This window comes from Rhea pennata, chromosome Z, assembly GCF_028389875.1.
Source record: "Rhea pennata isolate bPtePen1 chromosome Z, bPtePen1.pri, whole genome shotgun sequence".
In the NCBI taxonomy this organism is placed as follows: domain Eukaryota; kingdom Metazoa; phylum Chordata; class Aves; order Rheiformes; family Rheidae; genus Rhea; species Rhea pennata.
The window spans coordinates 52,564,156-52,581,971 of NC_084702.1; the positions used below are offsets into that span (position 1 = coordinate 52,564,156).

Below are 17,816 nucleotides of genomic sequence, written 5' to 3' on the forward strand. Positions count from 1 at the left end.
TATCCGTAGCATGTGCTACTCTGTGTTAACGTTACAATTAGGTCTAAATAATCCCTGTATTTGTTTTCCATATAAGTGGCTTTTAACATATATAGTGATCTTTTCAAAGAGGGCAAATGAAATTAATGGGGCAATTTGTGCCTCTAATCCAGCCTGCGTAGAAGTAGTCTAATTGAAGACAGCAAAGATGATGAGATGCCTCCAGCTAGACAAGGACTTCTAGATGATTAACTGGAAATAAGCCATAAGTGAGTGTAGAAAAGAACTGAGTGTTGTTTGTAGGTATTACTGTAAGGTATGATAGTCAAGTGAGACACCAGAAACAACAGTGGCAGGAAGATGAGTTTGAAAGAAGTTAGTAGGAAAGTCATGAAGAAGCTTTACTGGCTCTACATCCATGTAAGCAAGTCAAAAATGGTTTGGTTTGGCATTTGATTTATCTGCAGGGTACAATCTCACAGCTGAGTTAGGAATTATCACTTGTAAAGTGACCCAAATTTGCAATAGCAAATGACTGTATGAATTCTCCTAGACTATCAGAAATGTAAGTTAAAAAAATGTTGGCTTTTTTTCTTGCAGTAATGCTTGTTCAAGAATTGAAGCAACAGCTGGAGTACGACTGTGCATAAATCACTATATTGCCTAATCTAGATGCTGGTTAAGGCACATGTCACTGCTGCCATCCTGACTACATTAATGCCCTCAATTAAATCTAGGGAAGCTCCGCTGACAGCACTGATTAGAAGAGTGACAAAACGACACAGAGGGGCAAGATGTACGAGCCCCTTACATCAGCGGTGCAGCAGTAGCGTGCAGCGAAGAGCAGAAAAGGAGCTGGCCTGCCCTGACTTCGCTGAACCGCGTCGCTCGCTCCATCCCTCTTTGCACCTCATTGCTTTTGACATGGTTTCAAAGTGAAACAGCAATGCTCAGCAGCGTTCAGGGCCTCTAGTGCTCGAGGAGGGAAGGGAAAACATGGGAGGCAGATTTCAAGCTCATTAAATTTTCCAGTACGGCGGGAATCGTGTCAGGGTACTTCTTTCCCCAGTTCCTCAAGCTCAAGACCGGTCGCTTAGAGGCTGTTTCAGAACTTAACTTCCCTGAGGTACAGACTTCTGCTCTAATGTCCAGTCAGAAGTTACTCTTGGCCAGTTTGTACCAATTCAGTATTAGACTAACTTTATACTTTAATAGCTGTTCTCCCTTTCTGGATTTATCCTTTCTGTTTCTGAGTGCTACTTCACACCTTTTAAGGGGGGAAACTAATTATAGTAAGATTTTCTTACAAATATGTCCATTGCCAAGTGTCCCTATTTCTCATCAGAAGATGTTTCTGTGAGCACTTTCTGTCTAGCTTTACCAGAATTATGACTTTAAAAAGAAGAAAAAGGAATGTAAACTTTCAAAACCTGATGAAATCATCAGGGAAGGGTTGTTGTAAAGAGTTTTCACCTGCCGGTATAACATCAATCCTTTGTTCAACCCTCGTGTTGTATGGGGAATTACAAGGATTAGTAAAAAAAAAATATACTTTATGCCAGAAAAGATGGAGAATTATTTATAGCAGTGCTATTGTATCTCGTAGCTGAAACAGGTAAGCAACATAGTTCCCCATAAACTGAATTTCTGTTACAAAGGAAGGATCATAAAAGCATACATATTTACAATCTCAAAGGACAATATTTTGTGAGGTATTTTACCTGAGCATTTGTTTGGAAGCTTGCTCTTAACATACAGTTCAGGAAAACTTGTACTGTCAGTGTTAATGATGTTATTGCTAATTGTGCAGTAACAAATGAGGGGAATATAGTTATTTATTCTGGCCAGGAGCATCACATATGGTATCTTCCTAAAGTCACTGCACTTTCTCGGCCCTCCTCTCTGTTCTTGTATTTAATAATGCAGAAGATTCAGATGCAACTGTTCTTTTTATATCTTTTTTTTTTTTGACAAGTACATAACTTCTGCATGTTGAATATACTCTAATATTTGATCCCAGATTGCAAAGTACATGAACTTCCTTCATTTAGGCCACATAGTTTGGGTCTATAGAGCACTGGCTTCAGAATTCTACTAGAGAGAATTTAACCAACCAAAACAGGTATAGAGAAAACAGACATAAATTGATATACATTAGAAGGCCGTTGGAAAAATTTATCTTTTCAGATTGTTGAATTTAGTGTCTTAGGAAAGAGAAGTTATTCATATTTTCTTCTACTAATACTGTTAATAGTAGGAAAAAAACAGACTGAAAATAATTTAAAAAGAAAACGAATTGCACCCTGAAGATGTGGTATAGGCAGTGAATTCCAGTGTTTTATAGACCAGATGATTGTCTTAACAAATTTTTCTGCACTCAAACATGAATATGGTGTTTCCCAAATTCCAAAACCAAAATTGTATATCAGGTCCTTAATGACATTTGGCAACTAATCTTGTATTCAAAATGAAGCTTTTCACTTTGATTCAATAGCCTTATTGTTTCCTTAATGTACAAAAAATAAATAAATAAATAAATAAATCATGTATACCTCATGTATACTTTCTGAATCTAAGGAATAGATTACACAAACAGAGAAAGCAATGAAGTGTTACTGACACACACACACACACACACACACACACATATATATATAAAATGTATATTCATAGATAGATATATACAAACCTATTCTGCACAGCCAACAAGAGTATCTTAAATGGCAAATGAACAATTTGAAGTCTAATGATTTCATTCCATTCACTCTTTCAATCTTCATGTATTAGGTCTCTCAAATATTATCCGAAAAGACTTCTTAAAAAGATAATATGTAGGTCAGAAGTTAAAACCACGTGCACGTGTCTGGAAACGCAACTTACCTCAGGAAGTCTCTACTGGTGTTATTAGTCCTTCCTGTTTTGTTCTGTCAACATATATGACTGCAATTTTTTTGTCTTTTTCCTGAAGGTCTAAGAGTATATTGTGAACTGATTTTTGGTCTTTGTTTTATGGAGCCATTTGGACTAACTGTTTATTGAACAACTTCTTGGGAAAGAAACATCCAGTCCTATACTCCTACGTTTACTCACCCTTGAAAGTGAAGCTATAAACACATCACATAGATTTGCAGGATTGGCGCTGACTTGTCTCCAGAAGTATTGTATCGTTTTTATTCTGTGCAGTCTGTAAAAACTTACAAATTTACCTTGTTCATATGGCTCTTGGAAAAATACTTTCCATTTCTTTTGTTGGCTTTCTGATGTGGGTTTTTTTAAGTTAAATTCTAGTTAAATGATTGTGATTGGCTATGTCTTTGACATAGACATCTGAATGATTTGGCATCCCAAAACAGATTTCTTTGTAAACCAATAAGCTACATGATACAGTGTAGAAAGCACCTGGTGATTGGCAGTCCATAACTTCAACCTTGGACGTTTTATACAGTACTGAACCTAAGGTACTGTATTTTGTCACTTGGCATGTTTATTAGCTTGAGTTGTCTCCCATGTTTGTTAGTTGTTGAGCTCTTACCTGACTCGTAATATCAGCATAGTAATTTTGTATCATCCACCATATATCATGTAGACATAATCTACTTCTTGTAGAATCAGATTTAGATTAATTAAATCAGTGTGATTACACCACCATGAAACAAGTGTGAGTCAAGAAAATATATTTTCACTGGAGACAGATCCCCAGGTGGGTCTTACTTCACTGCCAGTTCATCTTCCTGACCACTGAATAGCAAAGGAGCATGGTAGCTATACCATTTCCAGAGAAACACAGTAGCTTTCCTGTTAAAGCTCAGATCAAAAATTAAATTTCCACAGTTTGAGGGCCTGGGGGGAAGAAAGATCTGTTGAAGTTCTGTAAGGAGTCCTGCTGTAGGACCAAACCTGACATAATCATGCGCACTTCTGTTGGTTTATCTTGAGATGTAACCCAAATCAAGAGGCTAAACTTAGTTTTTAATCCCACAGTTTACTGACTAACCTGTAATTACACTGAAATTAAAAGACTACTTGGGGATGCCAAATGCTACTTAATGATAGGAAGGCAGCGGGCAGCCTTTGCTGCGTGTACTTGTGAATATTCCCTGAAGTGTGTTGGGTGAATTAGGCTGCTTCTAAGCTGCTGGACCCAGGAGCGCCTTCAGAGCTGGAGCTGAGCGCAGCACTGTGCGCAGTGGCCAAGTGCCTACTCTGAATCTGTTGCTCTCAAAGTGACTTTAAATGTAAGTAAGGTTGTAAAACTGGTCAGTCTCTTCCCCCCCACTTTTTTCTTGTTCTTTCTTCAAATTCCTGTGGATGTTTCTTCTTCCAAGGTTTTTACCATCCATTAATACTTTAAGATTACTGGGGGGTTTTATCTTCTCTCAAAGTACTTTTGGCCTTTTGTCATTCTTGATTTGTCTGGTTGGTCTAGGTGATAATATATTTATACTTAAATAAGCTATTAGCTTTTTAAAGTGACACATTAAACTCTTGTTCTCACCTTGGTTACTTTCGCCTCTTTATTTGTTTAAAAACTAGGACATCTATGCAAATAGAATATATAAGATGCTATCCTAAATCCATATTTCTCCTCTATCCACAAAGCAGAGCATCTTAAGTTTTGTTTGTATGTTTTCTCCCACGATTGCTAGAGAACAATTCATTTTAAAATGCTTTTAGTGCTAAGAGAGCTAGTGCACGTTCCACATTGGGAACTCTGTTTCCTACTGAAGTACATTAACTAAGAAAGATTTCAGCAGCTGCTTCATTATAGTCACTGCACAGTTGTAATATTTTGTGTATTGCTAAGCTCTGGCTTGAAAAAATTAACATATATAAAAGAAACCAGACACAAAGGACCAATTAATTCCTGGTGTATCCATATGCACTGACTGGAGCTACCGCGGGCATGAAGTCGGCCCCATGAGAATTTTGTACATACTAAAGCTGCAGGGGTTTCTGAGTGGGTTTTTTTTTCCCCTCTTCATCAGGGTTTTTCTTCAAAAATTGACAGACTATATAGACCTAATTACAGAACAGTGTGTCCCATTTCTATATTCTGTCTTATTTGAACCTCAGTACCACTTAAAGCCAAAGCTCAGTTTGCGATTCAGAGTAGAGATGCTGATCCAGAAAAGTCCTAAAAGGGAAGGTTCAATCTATTAAAACACAGATGTAAATAAAATTGTGTAGCTTAAACATACAGATATCTAGATATGAAGTAAGGGGGTTGGTTTATAGCTGGAAAAAAAGCAGACTTTCTGATTCCTGAAGCTTAAAAGAACACAGGTTAGACATTATGCACAATTGAGTATTTAAAAACTAAAATATTTTTATTTACTAGTGATAATTATATAACCAAATCTTCCCTTCATTCAGTAGGACTTTTTTTTTTCTGTTTGAATTTCTAACTCTTTCACAGATTAATTTTGGGTGCTTTTTTGTGTCATTGTTTCACTTCTTAAATTGCAGTGTTGTGCATTAGAGATGAAGGCTGGGGCATGGCAAGGAAGTCTGCAAAAATAATATTAAGTGGTTAAAGCCATGGCTTCATTTGAAACTACACTTTCTTTTGTAAAAGAAAAAATATTTTCTACATAAATCCTCATCCAAAAAAACCTCCCTAGATCATTATCTAAAAAAAATGTAGGGAATAAATATCAAGTTACATGCATGACTGGATCAAAGAAAACGTATTTGATATTACACTATATTTTACTTTTCCCCAACCAGTAGAATGTCTTATATGTGCACAGATGAAGGAAAATAAGCATATGTGAAAGGCAAATAAGCAATGACTATTTTGTTCTTGACTGTACTTTCTCCAATTTGTTTTTGGAGATGATGTTCTTGTAATTGTTATCTTTTTTATAAATATTAGATGACAAATTATTTTGTTTTAACTTGCCTGTTTAAGAGTATTATTAAATTACATAAAGAGAGTGAAACTTGCATAAGAGAGCTCTAGAAGCCTATTTGCTATTTTATGTTAACTGCATTTTGAAGTACTAAGTATATTTCACTTTTCTTACAGACTTGTCTGTGTTCAGGGCTGAGAATAGTATCTGGAGTTGTCCTCTTACCATAACATTTTCTTTTTTTACGAGGGGAATATAGGGTTGGGGTGTGTGTGTGTGTGTGTGCGCGCGTGTGTGTTCATATTTTGGGGGAGGGCAGTGATTTTTTTGAACGAAATTGGGAAAAAGGGAAGTTTTCCAAGACTATAAAAGGATTAGATATGAGTCTCTTCTTATTTATACCTGTTTAAATTCCTGATTCCCTTCGCTACATTGCAACATTGCAATTGCAGAAGTTGCTGAATTTTCATGGCATAAATAAGAAAGATCTTGTAAAAATTCTGAATTTTCATGGGGCTGCTTCTCTTCTCTCTTGCAACAATACAAATCAGATCTAAATTTCTAGTGAAAAGAATATTGCTTTTCTAAAAGTGTATGATTGTTTACTCATTACTTTTACGGGACAAATGGATAAAACTGCTGTGGCGTTTCTCTTGCCTCAAAAAGAGAAATATCAGAAAGCTCAACTGTTTCTGAAGAGCAAGGAAAGAGTATTGTACTGTGGGGTTTTTTTGAGGGGCTTTAGCCATTTCTCAGCTAATAACTAGAGCCCCCCCCCCAAAAAAAAAAAACACATTAAAATATTCTTTCCCACTTTCCCATTGTGTATTTAGTGAGATATTGTAACATTGATGTTTGATCACTTTACAACCTTAGTAGATGCTAGGTGACATTAGCAAATGCCAGAAAATGTTCAGGCTGCCCTGCAATGAGGCATCTTAGCAGACGATACGTGGCCTGACTCTGACTCCCTGAGGAGGGACCACCGTGGTCGCCCCACCAGCTGGGCAACACGGACACGGTTCTTCTGGGGAAGCATGGGCTAAAATAGCCTTAATGTGTTACTTCCATTTTTCCAGGTGATTACTGGTTATTTTTCCCAGTCACCTCCTTTCTTCACACGTCTACGTGCACCTTTATGCAAGCCTCACTGTGTGGCATCACTTTGTTAAGCTTCATTTGGTACAAAAGTTACAGATTTTAACTGCCTGTCAGTATGGGGTGGGAGTGCAGTTGTCACAGATTACCTCTTGATAATCTTCATTGCAGGGATGAGGTTGATGATGCTAATGTTATTTGATTTATATAGTTAGCTTTCACATATCAGAGATGGATAAGCAAGGGAAAATTAAGGCTGCATATTGTAACTTGAACTCTCCAAATGTTTTCATTTTGCTGTTGACTTCTATTCATGATCTTCAAATTTATGAATTTTTAGTGAGCGGCAAGGAAAAGTCTAATTGCTTTATAGGCTTTGACCAAAAAAAAAAAAAAAAAAAAAAAAAAAAAAAAAAAAAAAAAAGGTTAACCTGAAGTTAGCTTGGACTCTTTCAGACAGAATTCCAGACTGCCTTTTAATAGAACGAAAGATCCAACCTTTGGTAAATTAAGTGTATTAAAGTGTTGTTGCATTTCCTTTTTAGATATATACCAGTACTGTGTTTGTGTGTCTGTCTGTGCGTACACGTATACACAAAGACAGCAACATAGTACATGCTTCTTGTTCAAAATCTTTTTTTTTCATTTATCTGCTTATATATATAGGACATGAATGAAAAATAAATGGAATTTATGCAAAAATAGAGACAGTCATTTAAAGGCTATAGTTCTCTTTTTTTTTTTTTTTTTCCTTTGGAGTTAGAAAAGGAAGAAATCTAGTAACACAATTGTGTCTCTCAGAAGTTTAGTGATGATATTGTATCGTTATTTCAGATAAACCTACAGAGGAAGATGAGAGTTACTGGAGTAATAACCCAAGGTGCCAAGAGAATTGGAAGTCCAGAATATATAAAATCTTACAAAATTGCGTATAGTAATGATGGGAAGTCATGGTCAATGTACAAAGTAAAAGGCACAAATGAAGATATGGTAAGATGAAGTCATCTGTATATGCATGAGTCTCATGGTTTAACTGCCTTCAGAAGTATGAGATATCTCTAGTAGATAAGTGTAATTGCCTGACAGAGACACAGAGAAAGCAGTCAGATATGTTGCCTTGTTATTATTTTTCTCTGAAAAAAACCCATGGCAAAAAGTTGCACTTTCTGTCTACTAAAAATTTCTTACACTTTAATTGATGATTGTAAAAATATTGTGTCCCAAGGCTAGAATAATCCTGTTTATTACACTTAACTGATTTTCATTTTAATTAGTTTACCAGTAATTACTCATTACTCTGTTTTCAATTTAGTTTTATTACATTGGCAGATTAATGTTAACCCTTAAAAGCATAGAACCCATTCATCAATGCTAATCTCTGCATTGCAGAAACAGTATCATCCAGTAAGAGGTGTATGTTTACGATTTACAGTTACAGTTTATTTTTATAGCGAATTCTGCATGCCAAGCAGCAAGAATCGCTTTACTGTGAAAGTTAAGATAGAACGAAGGCACTTAGAAGCATTCAACATAGTTTCTCTTATGCAGGCAGGAAGTTGAAATGCTGTGTGAAAAGGTGTATAATGAGGGAAGAAAACAAAATATAAGCATATCTCTTTAGAGCTAGGAGAGAATGCTTTTAGGTTTAATTCAGCTCCCACTGAGATCAGTGGAAAGGTTCCAGTAGACTTCGGTGGGAGCTGCAGCAGTTTCTTGAAATAGAGGAAAAATAAACATCAATCGATGTAAATAATTGCAGGCTATATTAAACAGGGACCATTTAATACACTAATTTGAAAAGAAGATGTAATTTATTGCATTAGAAGCTCCAGCTTCTAGGAGTGACGAGTCAAAGGCCCTGATTCAGCAGAGGCAGCAAACACATATAAGCCAATGGCAGTTACGCCTTCCTTAAAATCATGAATATTGGGCACGAGAAGTAAAAGAACAGCCTCTCTTTGTGAAAAAATCACAGACAACCAAGGAAGAAAGGGTAGAAGAGCAAGGGAGATAGGTCTGAGGTGTGGAAATGAAATGAACGTCTCGTAATTCTCTTAGCGTATTTTTATGAATATGTCATTTTATCATAGGTGTTCCGAGGAAACGTAGACAACAACACTCCGTATGCCAACTCCTTCACACCACCAATAAAGTCACAGTACATACGGCTGTATCCGCAGGTTTGCAGAAGGCACTGTACGTTGAGAATGGAGCTTCTTGGCTGTGAGTTATCAGGTGGGTTTTGTAGCAATTGCTGTATTTCAGAAATGAACAAACCAGCAACACATGTTTGTGCCAGTGGTGTAAAACAGATCCTATTTATTCATATTGAAATGCAGCTGACATCCCTGAGTTTATCCAGATACTTATTTTTCTCTTTTTATGTAAATAATATAAGCAACAATAGCTGCTTATGGTAGGGTGGTGGTGGTGGGAGTAGTGGTAGGGTAACGTAGTGGCAATCTAATAATTCGTAGTTAATCTTTTGTGCACATCGGCCTCCAGTTACGAGTGACCTAGAAAAGGTCAGTTATAGCAGCTTTAATGAGTGCCAACAGATATCAGGAGCTGTTACGGCACATACTGAGCAGGCGTTAAGACAGTCTCTGACTCACAGTTACACTCAGTACAGTGTAGGAAGAGAAACAGTTGCTGAGAACTGGAGCTGTTTACCCAAAGTTTGCTGTGCAACTCTAAACAGAACCACAGTCAGTCTGAGACATTTCTCATGACCGCTGGTTGATCACGCTGCTGATCAAAGATATACTGCACAACATCCTTGGCGGTATTAAGAGTGCTTCATCTGGACTGGAATAAGATATATTTTGCTGGGCTGCTTTCAAAAAGATTTGAGTTTAGATTTGCTTTGTGACTTTCCAGTGGAAACAATGATTGTGTCTTGTAGGAAAAGTAAGTGAAAAAGTAGAGTCAATATAAACCCTCTTACAGTTTAGAGTAGCAGATATAAAGCCTGACCTGTAGCCACTCTCTGCAAGAACCATGTTCCTTTACAAATTCAGTAAAGCATGTAAATTTTTTTATATTTTTCAATGGATTGAAATCCATTTCCACATTCCACTTTCCAGTGGAAGTGCTCCACAAATTCATTTAAGAATGATTTTTATGTGGCCACCTGCTTACTGTACAAGTAATAGTCATCCAGTTCACGAACGATATATCAAAACAGTAGGAGTTAAATAATTTTCAGTCCCCTAGTGACATCAAAACCAGATTCAGAAATGAAAAGTTAATGCATTAATCCCAGTGTAGCCCTTTTCCAATATAGATAGATCTGAGAGTAAATAGAAAATTCTGTTTAGCTGCTTTAGTCTTTTTTTTTTTTTTTTTTTTTTTTTTTCTTCCATTTCTGGAGCCACAATTTAGAGTAAGTCTTTGCCAGAATGACCAGGAATTGTTTTGTTCAAAGAACTGTGAAAGCTACTGAAGTGAATTCATTTCAGTGGTCTCCTAACAGTTTCAAGGTCATCATTTCTTAGAACTGCAGGCAGCCGAGGCTCAGCAAAACAATTTCAGTCTCTACTGAAAGGAGAGTATAATTATACATAAAGACAGTCTAATGCACCCTTATTCCAGGTGGTCTGTCTTAGGCTGAAAAGCATGTTGAGCTGGCTTCTCTAACAATAATGGAGCTAGAGAAGAGAAACACTACCCGAGGGAAGGAGACTAGGTTGCAGGATGATCATCCTGAAAACGAGCCCTTTCTTGGGTCATACTTCAGCAATATAGTCAGCATATGGTCAGCTAGAGACTCATTAATAGTTTAACCGACCAAAACCCATAAATCAGATTTTTTGAAAAGCATTTTCAATGCTTATGTAATCAGCCATCAGAACAATACACATTTATTAATTCTCATGGCCTTGTGTTCGTGCCTTACTTGTGTTTTGCATGTCTCTGTGTTGTAAATTCCTTCCCCTCAGAGTGTACTTAGTTGGGAAGAGACACAGACAACAACTGATATTTCTTAGAATACCTTTTATTCATTAAGCTGCTATTAGTAGCAGAATCAAACTATTATTAACAGCAGATAGCTGTTCACGCAGCACATTCAGTTACTGAAGCATTTCACTCGCACACTCGTAGTTATTCATTCACAGTTACCTGGCTGCAGCAGCAGCTGGGAGGGGGGCCAAGCCCGGCTGCGTCCTCGGAAGCGGGGGGTCCCCCGGTGTGCCTGGGGACACTGGGCACATGGTCCTTTGCTTAATCAAGTGTGCACATAATCACGTAGTCTTCGTCTGCATATAGCAGACTCTGCCTTTTTGCACGGGCTCCAAGTTACGTGTTGTTGGTGTTAGCGGTTTTTAGTGGCCTTGTACAAATTCAACAGATTCGTGATCCGAGTTTATCAGTTCATGCAGAGGAGTGCTAGTCCCCAGAGCTTATCAGTCCTTAGGACACTTTCATATACTGCCTTCTCAGCGCTTACTTTTATTATCTCTGGCCTGTTATTTTCTGGAAACTCTTTCACCATCCAAACCTATAGAGCTATAGAGTCTATTCACACAAACTCCTATGCAAGGAACGTTTATAACTTCTGCATTTAAAACTAGATTCCACTGCTGCTGTTCATCTTCGGCAATATCTATTCCTGAAAAGAATTCTGTGTGTGTAAATGGGAGCATTTATTGGCTAAAATACTACTCACAGTTAGCAAAAGGAGTAGAAATTCTCTTTATATTTGTCTGTGAAAATGTTGTTAGGTTTAAAGCCCTTTTTCAAAGTTTCAGACAGGCTCAATGATAAGGAAGATCATAGACCTCAGGTATATTATTCTGTCCAGTTACCTCTGTTTTTCTACTTAATTTTGAAAATCTTTTTTTATTTTTGCGAAAGAGAAAATATCACAGTACTGACTAAAACAAAATCACCCTTGGCCTCGTATAATTTACCTACTCAATACTGCATAAATCCTGATCTGAGGCAAGACGAATGTAGAACTTCACATGCAAATCTGGATGATGGAACTTTTCTGAGTGCCTCCAGTACTTGATATCTACACTGTCTCTGGTTTGCCTCCACTGTATCAGAAGTTTAATATTTCCTTGAGAGTTCGAGCTTTGTTGAAAGAATGGTAGATGACGGCACTGTGTGGGACTCAAATTAAAAAGCAAAATGTCGTGCCCTAAGAACAAACAGAAGAGAACAACCTCAGTGTGGATTCTTTCAATTCTCAGACACTCATCTGTGCTTTTCCAAAGTGTAGATTCCTCATTATTTCAGTACTGTTTCATTGGGCTAGACCAAAAAAAGAAGCAACTTAGATAGATTTAAACATATATAGTTGTTATTTATCACTACTCAAAACATCTCAAATGTGTTAGCCTAAAATACTCCTCTGAGTTCAGCCATAAATATCTCTGCCTTGGTTCTCCCTAACTTTAACATAAGAAAGGGAATTTAATCCTTTCACGGGTTTATTATGAAACAAATGTAAGAACATACAGTATAGTGAAGAGGAGATGTGCCGGAGAGTCATGAGCTTTCTTATAAATATCCTTCTACAGGGGTGCTTATTTACTGACACAAAATTTTGTAAGAGTTTGATCATTCTGTCCTTTGTGCTCAGGGTGAGAGCTCACCCATCAAAAGGAGGAGTCATTATCTTCTATCATTGCAGTAGGGTGGAATAGAGTCTGGGAAGTGACTATTTGTGATCTGTTATTGTTGTCTTTGATACAGCCCTAAGATGTTGTTCTGTCACCTGAATGCACAACAGCAGCCTTTTCTGATTCTCCTTGTTCTTTCTCACTTTCTCCCTTGCTTTTAACAACTGTCTCCCTTCTCCTTTTGTTTTTCTTTTGGGCAGCGGAGAAGGAAGACTCATGTAAAATTCCATCACTGGGAGCACTAGACATGTGCGTGTGTGCATAAATACACGCACACGCACACACTAGCACAAGCACATGCGTTTGTTGTTTCATACATCAATAGTCGTATTCAGAAGAGAGAGAATGGGTTCATTCTCTTGGGGAGATTGGACCACTGCTGACAAATGGTTTTGACAACCCATGTTTTTGTGGCAGAAACCTCCTTCAGATTCTTCAAATGAAACGTTCTTGCTGACAGCCCTTGTGATCTAGGAGCGATACTTTGGAATTGAATAATAATCAAAATCCTTATCTAAAGCAGCAGATGACTCTCTCATTTGCACTGTCAATTGCTCTCTACCACTCTCAAAAAAAGTGTTTTACTGCCGTTTTAAACTAGGTGGTTCTTTCTACAGGCAAGGCTATGCAAGCTTCCTTTCACGCATTAAGAATCAGTTCTGAAATATTTTTCAAAAATTAGCTCTGTTTTTTTGTTTATGTTTAAATTGAATACAAAACATTGCAGTATTTCAAAGTTTAAGTAAAATTGTTAATATACGAAAGAGAGTATTATTGCCATCTCTCTCTGGTAATACACATTTACTCCTGCTGTTGTTCCTCACTTGAAGGGCCTGGTCTTATCACCCCTGATTTGAATACATAATAATTCCACTTTGTGGGTTAAACCAACTGGAGAAGCTGAAAGTAGAATCTGACAGAAGATCTCTGCTAATGATATTTACACATTTCCACAGAAAACAAATAAGAATCAGGTCTTTAAATGGGGGTAAACATATTATAGAGGAAACAAACTTTTAAGAAAAAAAGAACAAGCTTCTGTGTCTAGCTCAGGTAAAGAAAACAAAATAAAGATTTTGGGTATTTTAGTGCTCACATTGTGCTCTGGTTCTATCAAGAGACACAAGCTGAGCAAGGTCATGTCACAGCAGTAAAGCCTTCATGACTTACAGGTATGCTTTAAGAAACACAGCTGGTGGCTTAGCAAATGGCTCTCTGTAAGGAATCGGCTCAGCAGCTCGGGATGTGAGTGTCAGCTGGAAAACCTCTGTCTTCCCAGTGAAACATAAAGTCAAAGTTCTACATATTCGCAGTCATGAGAGTATGACCCCCCTCTTGCGAAATGAAGTGTGTTAAATCCTGGGTATATTCCGACTAAATGAGGCCCAAAGTCTATCTCTAGCTACTGTCAAAATAGCTCCATGTGGGACATCCACTGATTTAAACAAGTAAACCGTTAATTCTTTAATTCTCCTAAGCAATTCTCCTATTATTTTCCATCCTTCAGAGTCATTATTCTGTAGTCCTCCACTCTGTCAGTGGGTTTTGTGTCTCACTGTTTTTTGGCTAGATGTCAGGTAATTCAAAGGTGCTTGCTTTTTTTACTTTTTACTTCATTAGTGGCATGCAGAAAAATTAATGTGTCCTCAATACGTAAACACACATGGTTAATGTGACATGGCATAAAAGCATGACAAAACTGAACGGAATAAAGGCAACACTGGCAGGTTGCTCGGCAGGAAGAGAAAACAGAGATAAGGAGAGGAGAGTCGTCTTTTCTGTTTGCTCCCCTTCATAAATTTATGCTAGGATAAAGTACTGCAAATTCTCTGTCATGTTTTCGATTCTTCCAGGGTAGTGTTGAAATAAAGTGCTTTGAATTGGCTATTTTTCATTTGTTTGTTTGCAATTTCCCCCAACAATATCCTTGATTAAAGCCCATTCTTTGAGAATTGCTACATTTCTTTCCCATATAGGAAAACCTAAACCACTTACAGAGATAAGTAAGTAGTGTCACAGATCTTATTTTGCTCCTCTAGGTTGCTCGGAACCCCTGGGGATGAAATCGGGACATATACAGGACTTTCAGATTACTGCCTCCAGTGTTTTCCGAACGCTCAACATGGACATGTTTACTTGGGAACCTAGGAAAGCCCGGCTCGACAAGCAAGGCAAAGTTAATGCCTGGACCTCTGGCCACAATGACCAATCACAGTGGTTGCAGGTAAAGTTTCACATAAATTTTCACAAATATTTCTGGTGTGGAAAAGGTTGACTAATTCAGGGTTACATCTTGCTTCACATTCTGCGTGTAGCCAGTCTATGTCTGCCACATTTAGATGCTGAAGCTAAGAAAACTTACACAGATTTCATGTCTTCACTACCTCAAGTGCACTGCTCCGTTGCAATTCAGGTTGTGCAGCATGCAGAAAAACCTGGGCAGGGAAGCCATCAACCCCACTAGCCAAATCTTCAACTCAAGAGGTACTGAGCAGCCATGGATATTCCTTTGCTAATGGACACAAATAGAAGTCACAGACCTGTTTCACTGACTTCGTGATAGCTTTCTGAGAGAGACTTTTTTTTTTTCTTTCTGTCCTTCCAAAGCTCCCTGGAAAAGCACGTTTACTTGAGATTTGTGCAACATTAGCAAATCTGGCCCATGGAAATTACCTTTGTTTAATTGAGACTGTTCAAAATTACCTTCCAAGATCACTCTGAAATGAGTAAGATTGATTCAGTACATGAATTCATAATGAAGTTGCGCACAGGGGTTGTTTTCAGTCTGAGAGTGATTTATGGAAGTTGGTAGTAGGCTAATGTGAAAGATTGCGATAAATCACCATGTGGAAGCCTATTTGACCAGTCACTGACACATTTACATTTTTTTGAACTGTTGAAAATTGCAGTGTTTTGAGTTAGCTGCCAGTTTGCAGCCAAGTTCTCAGCAGGAAGCCTCAATAGCACTAGACATGTGCTACTAACCCCCTGCAATCTTTTCACATATAAATTATGACATATTAGCTTTTTTACCTATGGTTGCTAAGCAATTTAGCAAGGTGATTACTATCTTCTATCTAAGTTTACACACACACACAAGTAGCAGTTGCCTTGTCTATTTATCATTTGAATAATTGAAGATACAGATATACGGTGAACATTTTTTAGAATAGCTTGTTGATACAGCAGTTAGTAACTTCTGGAGAGGAAGAAGATTCTGGTATTGTGTTTTATGGTAGAGAAGGAGATGAAAATGGTTCTCTTCACATAAAAGAGAGGTAGTTGTATCAGAACCAATTTTAGCTCTGTCAGTGGTTCCAAAAAAACAAGAGTATTCAGAGACTCTACAGAAATATTCTGTGGTGTGTTATTCCTCCTGTGGATAACAATGGATTTTTAAATACAGATGGCAAGGAGTTAAAACGCTAAGTCTAATATCTTCAAACTCTTGCTATATTTGAACCTATCTGAACATATAAATTGATTTTGGACTTATGTGACCACTTGCAAGAATCTCTGCAAGTCCATGAAGTGTCAGGCATATATATATATGTATATATATATATATATATATGTATATATATATATATTTTATCTTGTCAAAGGCAAGTTGTGAAAAAATATCTGTATTTTAGCTATTTTACTGCTATGATATGATCTCAGAAAAAATTGTAGGAACATGACCATTTTACCTTCTCCTAAAAGTCACTATATTTATGGTATTTTTCCAAGAAAGTATCATAACATTTCTTGTTTGAAAAAAACAAGAGGCATTAAAAGAACACTTGGTTTTTCCTGTGCTTAAACTGGTCATTAATTTCTACTATTGACTGATTATCCTGAATTTTAAGTCTCTAAGTAAATAGGGGCTCAGATGCTTAAAGGCTAGGTAGCAATTCTGTACAAAAGATATGCCAGTCATTTAAGTTTGTCTGTTCTCCTTGCAGGCAGTTCTGCTTTTTCTTTAAAATTCAGAATAATGTATTGTAACCTTTTAACACACTGACTGTAATTTTATCATCTTTCTGCTTTCATAAAATTTAGTCAAAACATTTGTAAGAAAAAGAGTGTGAAAGCAAAGTTATATGTATACACTTTTCCCTCAGCAATTACATACTACAAGGAATGATCCCATCAGCAATTCTATGATAGCCCAAAAGAAGGTTAACTTAGTGTTAAAATAGCTGGTCTGTGAGATTCCACGGTGTTAGCTTTCCGTACCTTTTGCATTTTCCGTGCATGCTATCTGTTATAATTTTAATTAGCAAGGCTATAAATTGAGTAAAAATCTACTGAGTACCTTTAAAAATTATTGTCTTAATACTGTGGTATAAAGGAATATCTTGAGTAGATCAGTTGCAACTTGAAGTTATTTTGGGGAAACCTTGCCTGAATGTCATTGTTGCACTTTTTTAAAAGTTTCTCTGCCGACATGCATCTCAGGGCGCCTGCTGTGATAATGTTTGCTGGGAGCTGATGATTGTATCAACTGCATAGCTGCTCTCAGCACTTTTGGATGAACCCTAAATATAAATTCTTCTCCATCATGAGCTGACATTGTTTTATTCTGTTTTGTCACTTTCAGAAAGGAAACTTCTGTCCGCTTGTTTAAAAATATAGCTATTAATAAGTTTTTTGTCATGATGTCACTGCATCTATAATTTAGCCCCAGAGGCAGGAATTTGAAACATTATGTACTCACCTTATCTTCTACAGCTGTTGAAAATCCCCTGATCTAATGCTACTCAATTAAGAACGCCAGGTTCCCCCTATAACACACCGTTAGACCAAACACCATCCTTAGTAATGGGACGAAGTATTTTGTGATGTGAGGGAAAAGTTAATGGGTGTAGGTGACCAAAATGGTCCTTTTCCAGCTCTGAAATCTATCGCTTCATCCTGAAATCCTCAAAAGTCCTCAGGAGAACTTATTTTTTAATCAAAATTTGGGTCTGAATTCTCCAACGTACTTGGTTCAGGAGACATTCTTACCAGTCGTTCGTAGATGGTGTTGCAAAAGCCATCCTACAGTTGCTTGGACTAATTGGTAGTGCAAGAGCTTCTACTGACTTAGGTAAGCTGCCTCTTTGTTGCCTCTGTATTCACTGTAGTCTGGCTCTGTGCAGTTTACTGATACAGACCAGTGCAGAGGTTTGGTTTGGTGCCAAATGCAATGAGAGTCATCGATTCCAGCAACTGTCTTTACTGCTGAACACATTTCTTTAGGGATTCCCTTTCTTTTCCGGACACCTCTGTA

General features: G+C 37.3%; 1 protein-coding gene across 3 annotated transcripts in view; it reads left to right on the forward strand.

The window, feature by feature from the left end:
- The window catches only part of EDIL3 (EGF like repeats and discoidin domains 3), a 250,526-nt gene that overhangs the window by 182,592 nt on the left and 50,118 nt on the right, over nucleotides 1–17,816 (forward strand). For all 3 annotated transcript variants that reach the window (XM_062599401.1, XM_062599399.1, XM_062599400.1), the window contains 3 exons: nucleotides 7,764–7,919; nucleotides 9,020–9,164; nucleotides 14,599–14,783. In XM_062599401.1, the coding sequence (XP_062455385.1) occupies nucleotides 7,764–7,919; nucleotides 9,020–9,164; nucleotides 14,599–14,783 (486 nt within the window). The remainder of the gene's footprint in view (nucleotides 1–7,763; nucleotides 7,920–9,019; nucleotides 9,165–14,598; nucleotides 14,784–17,816) is intronic.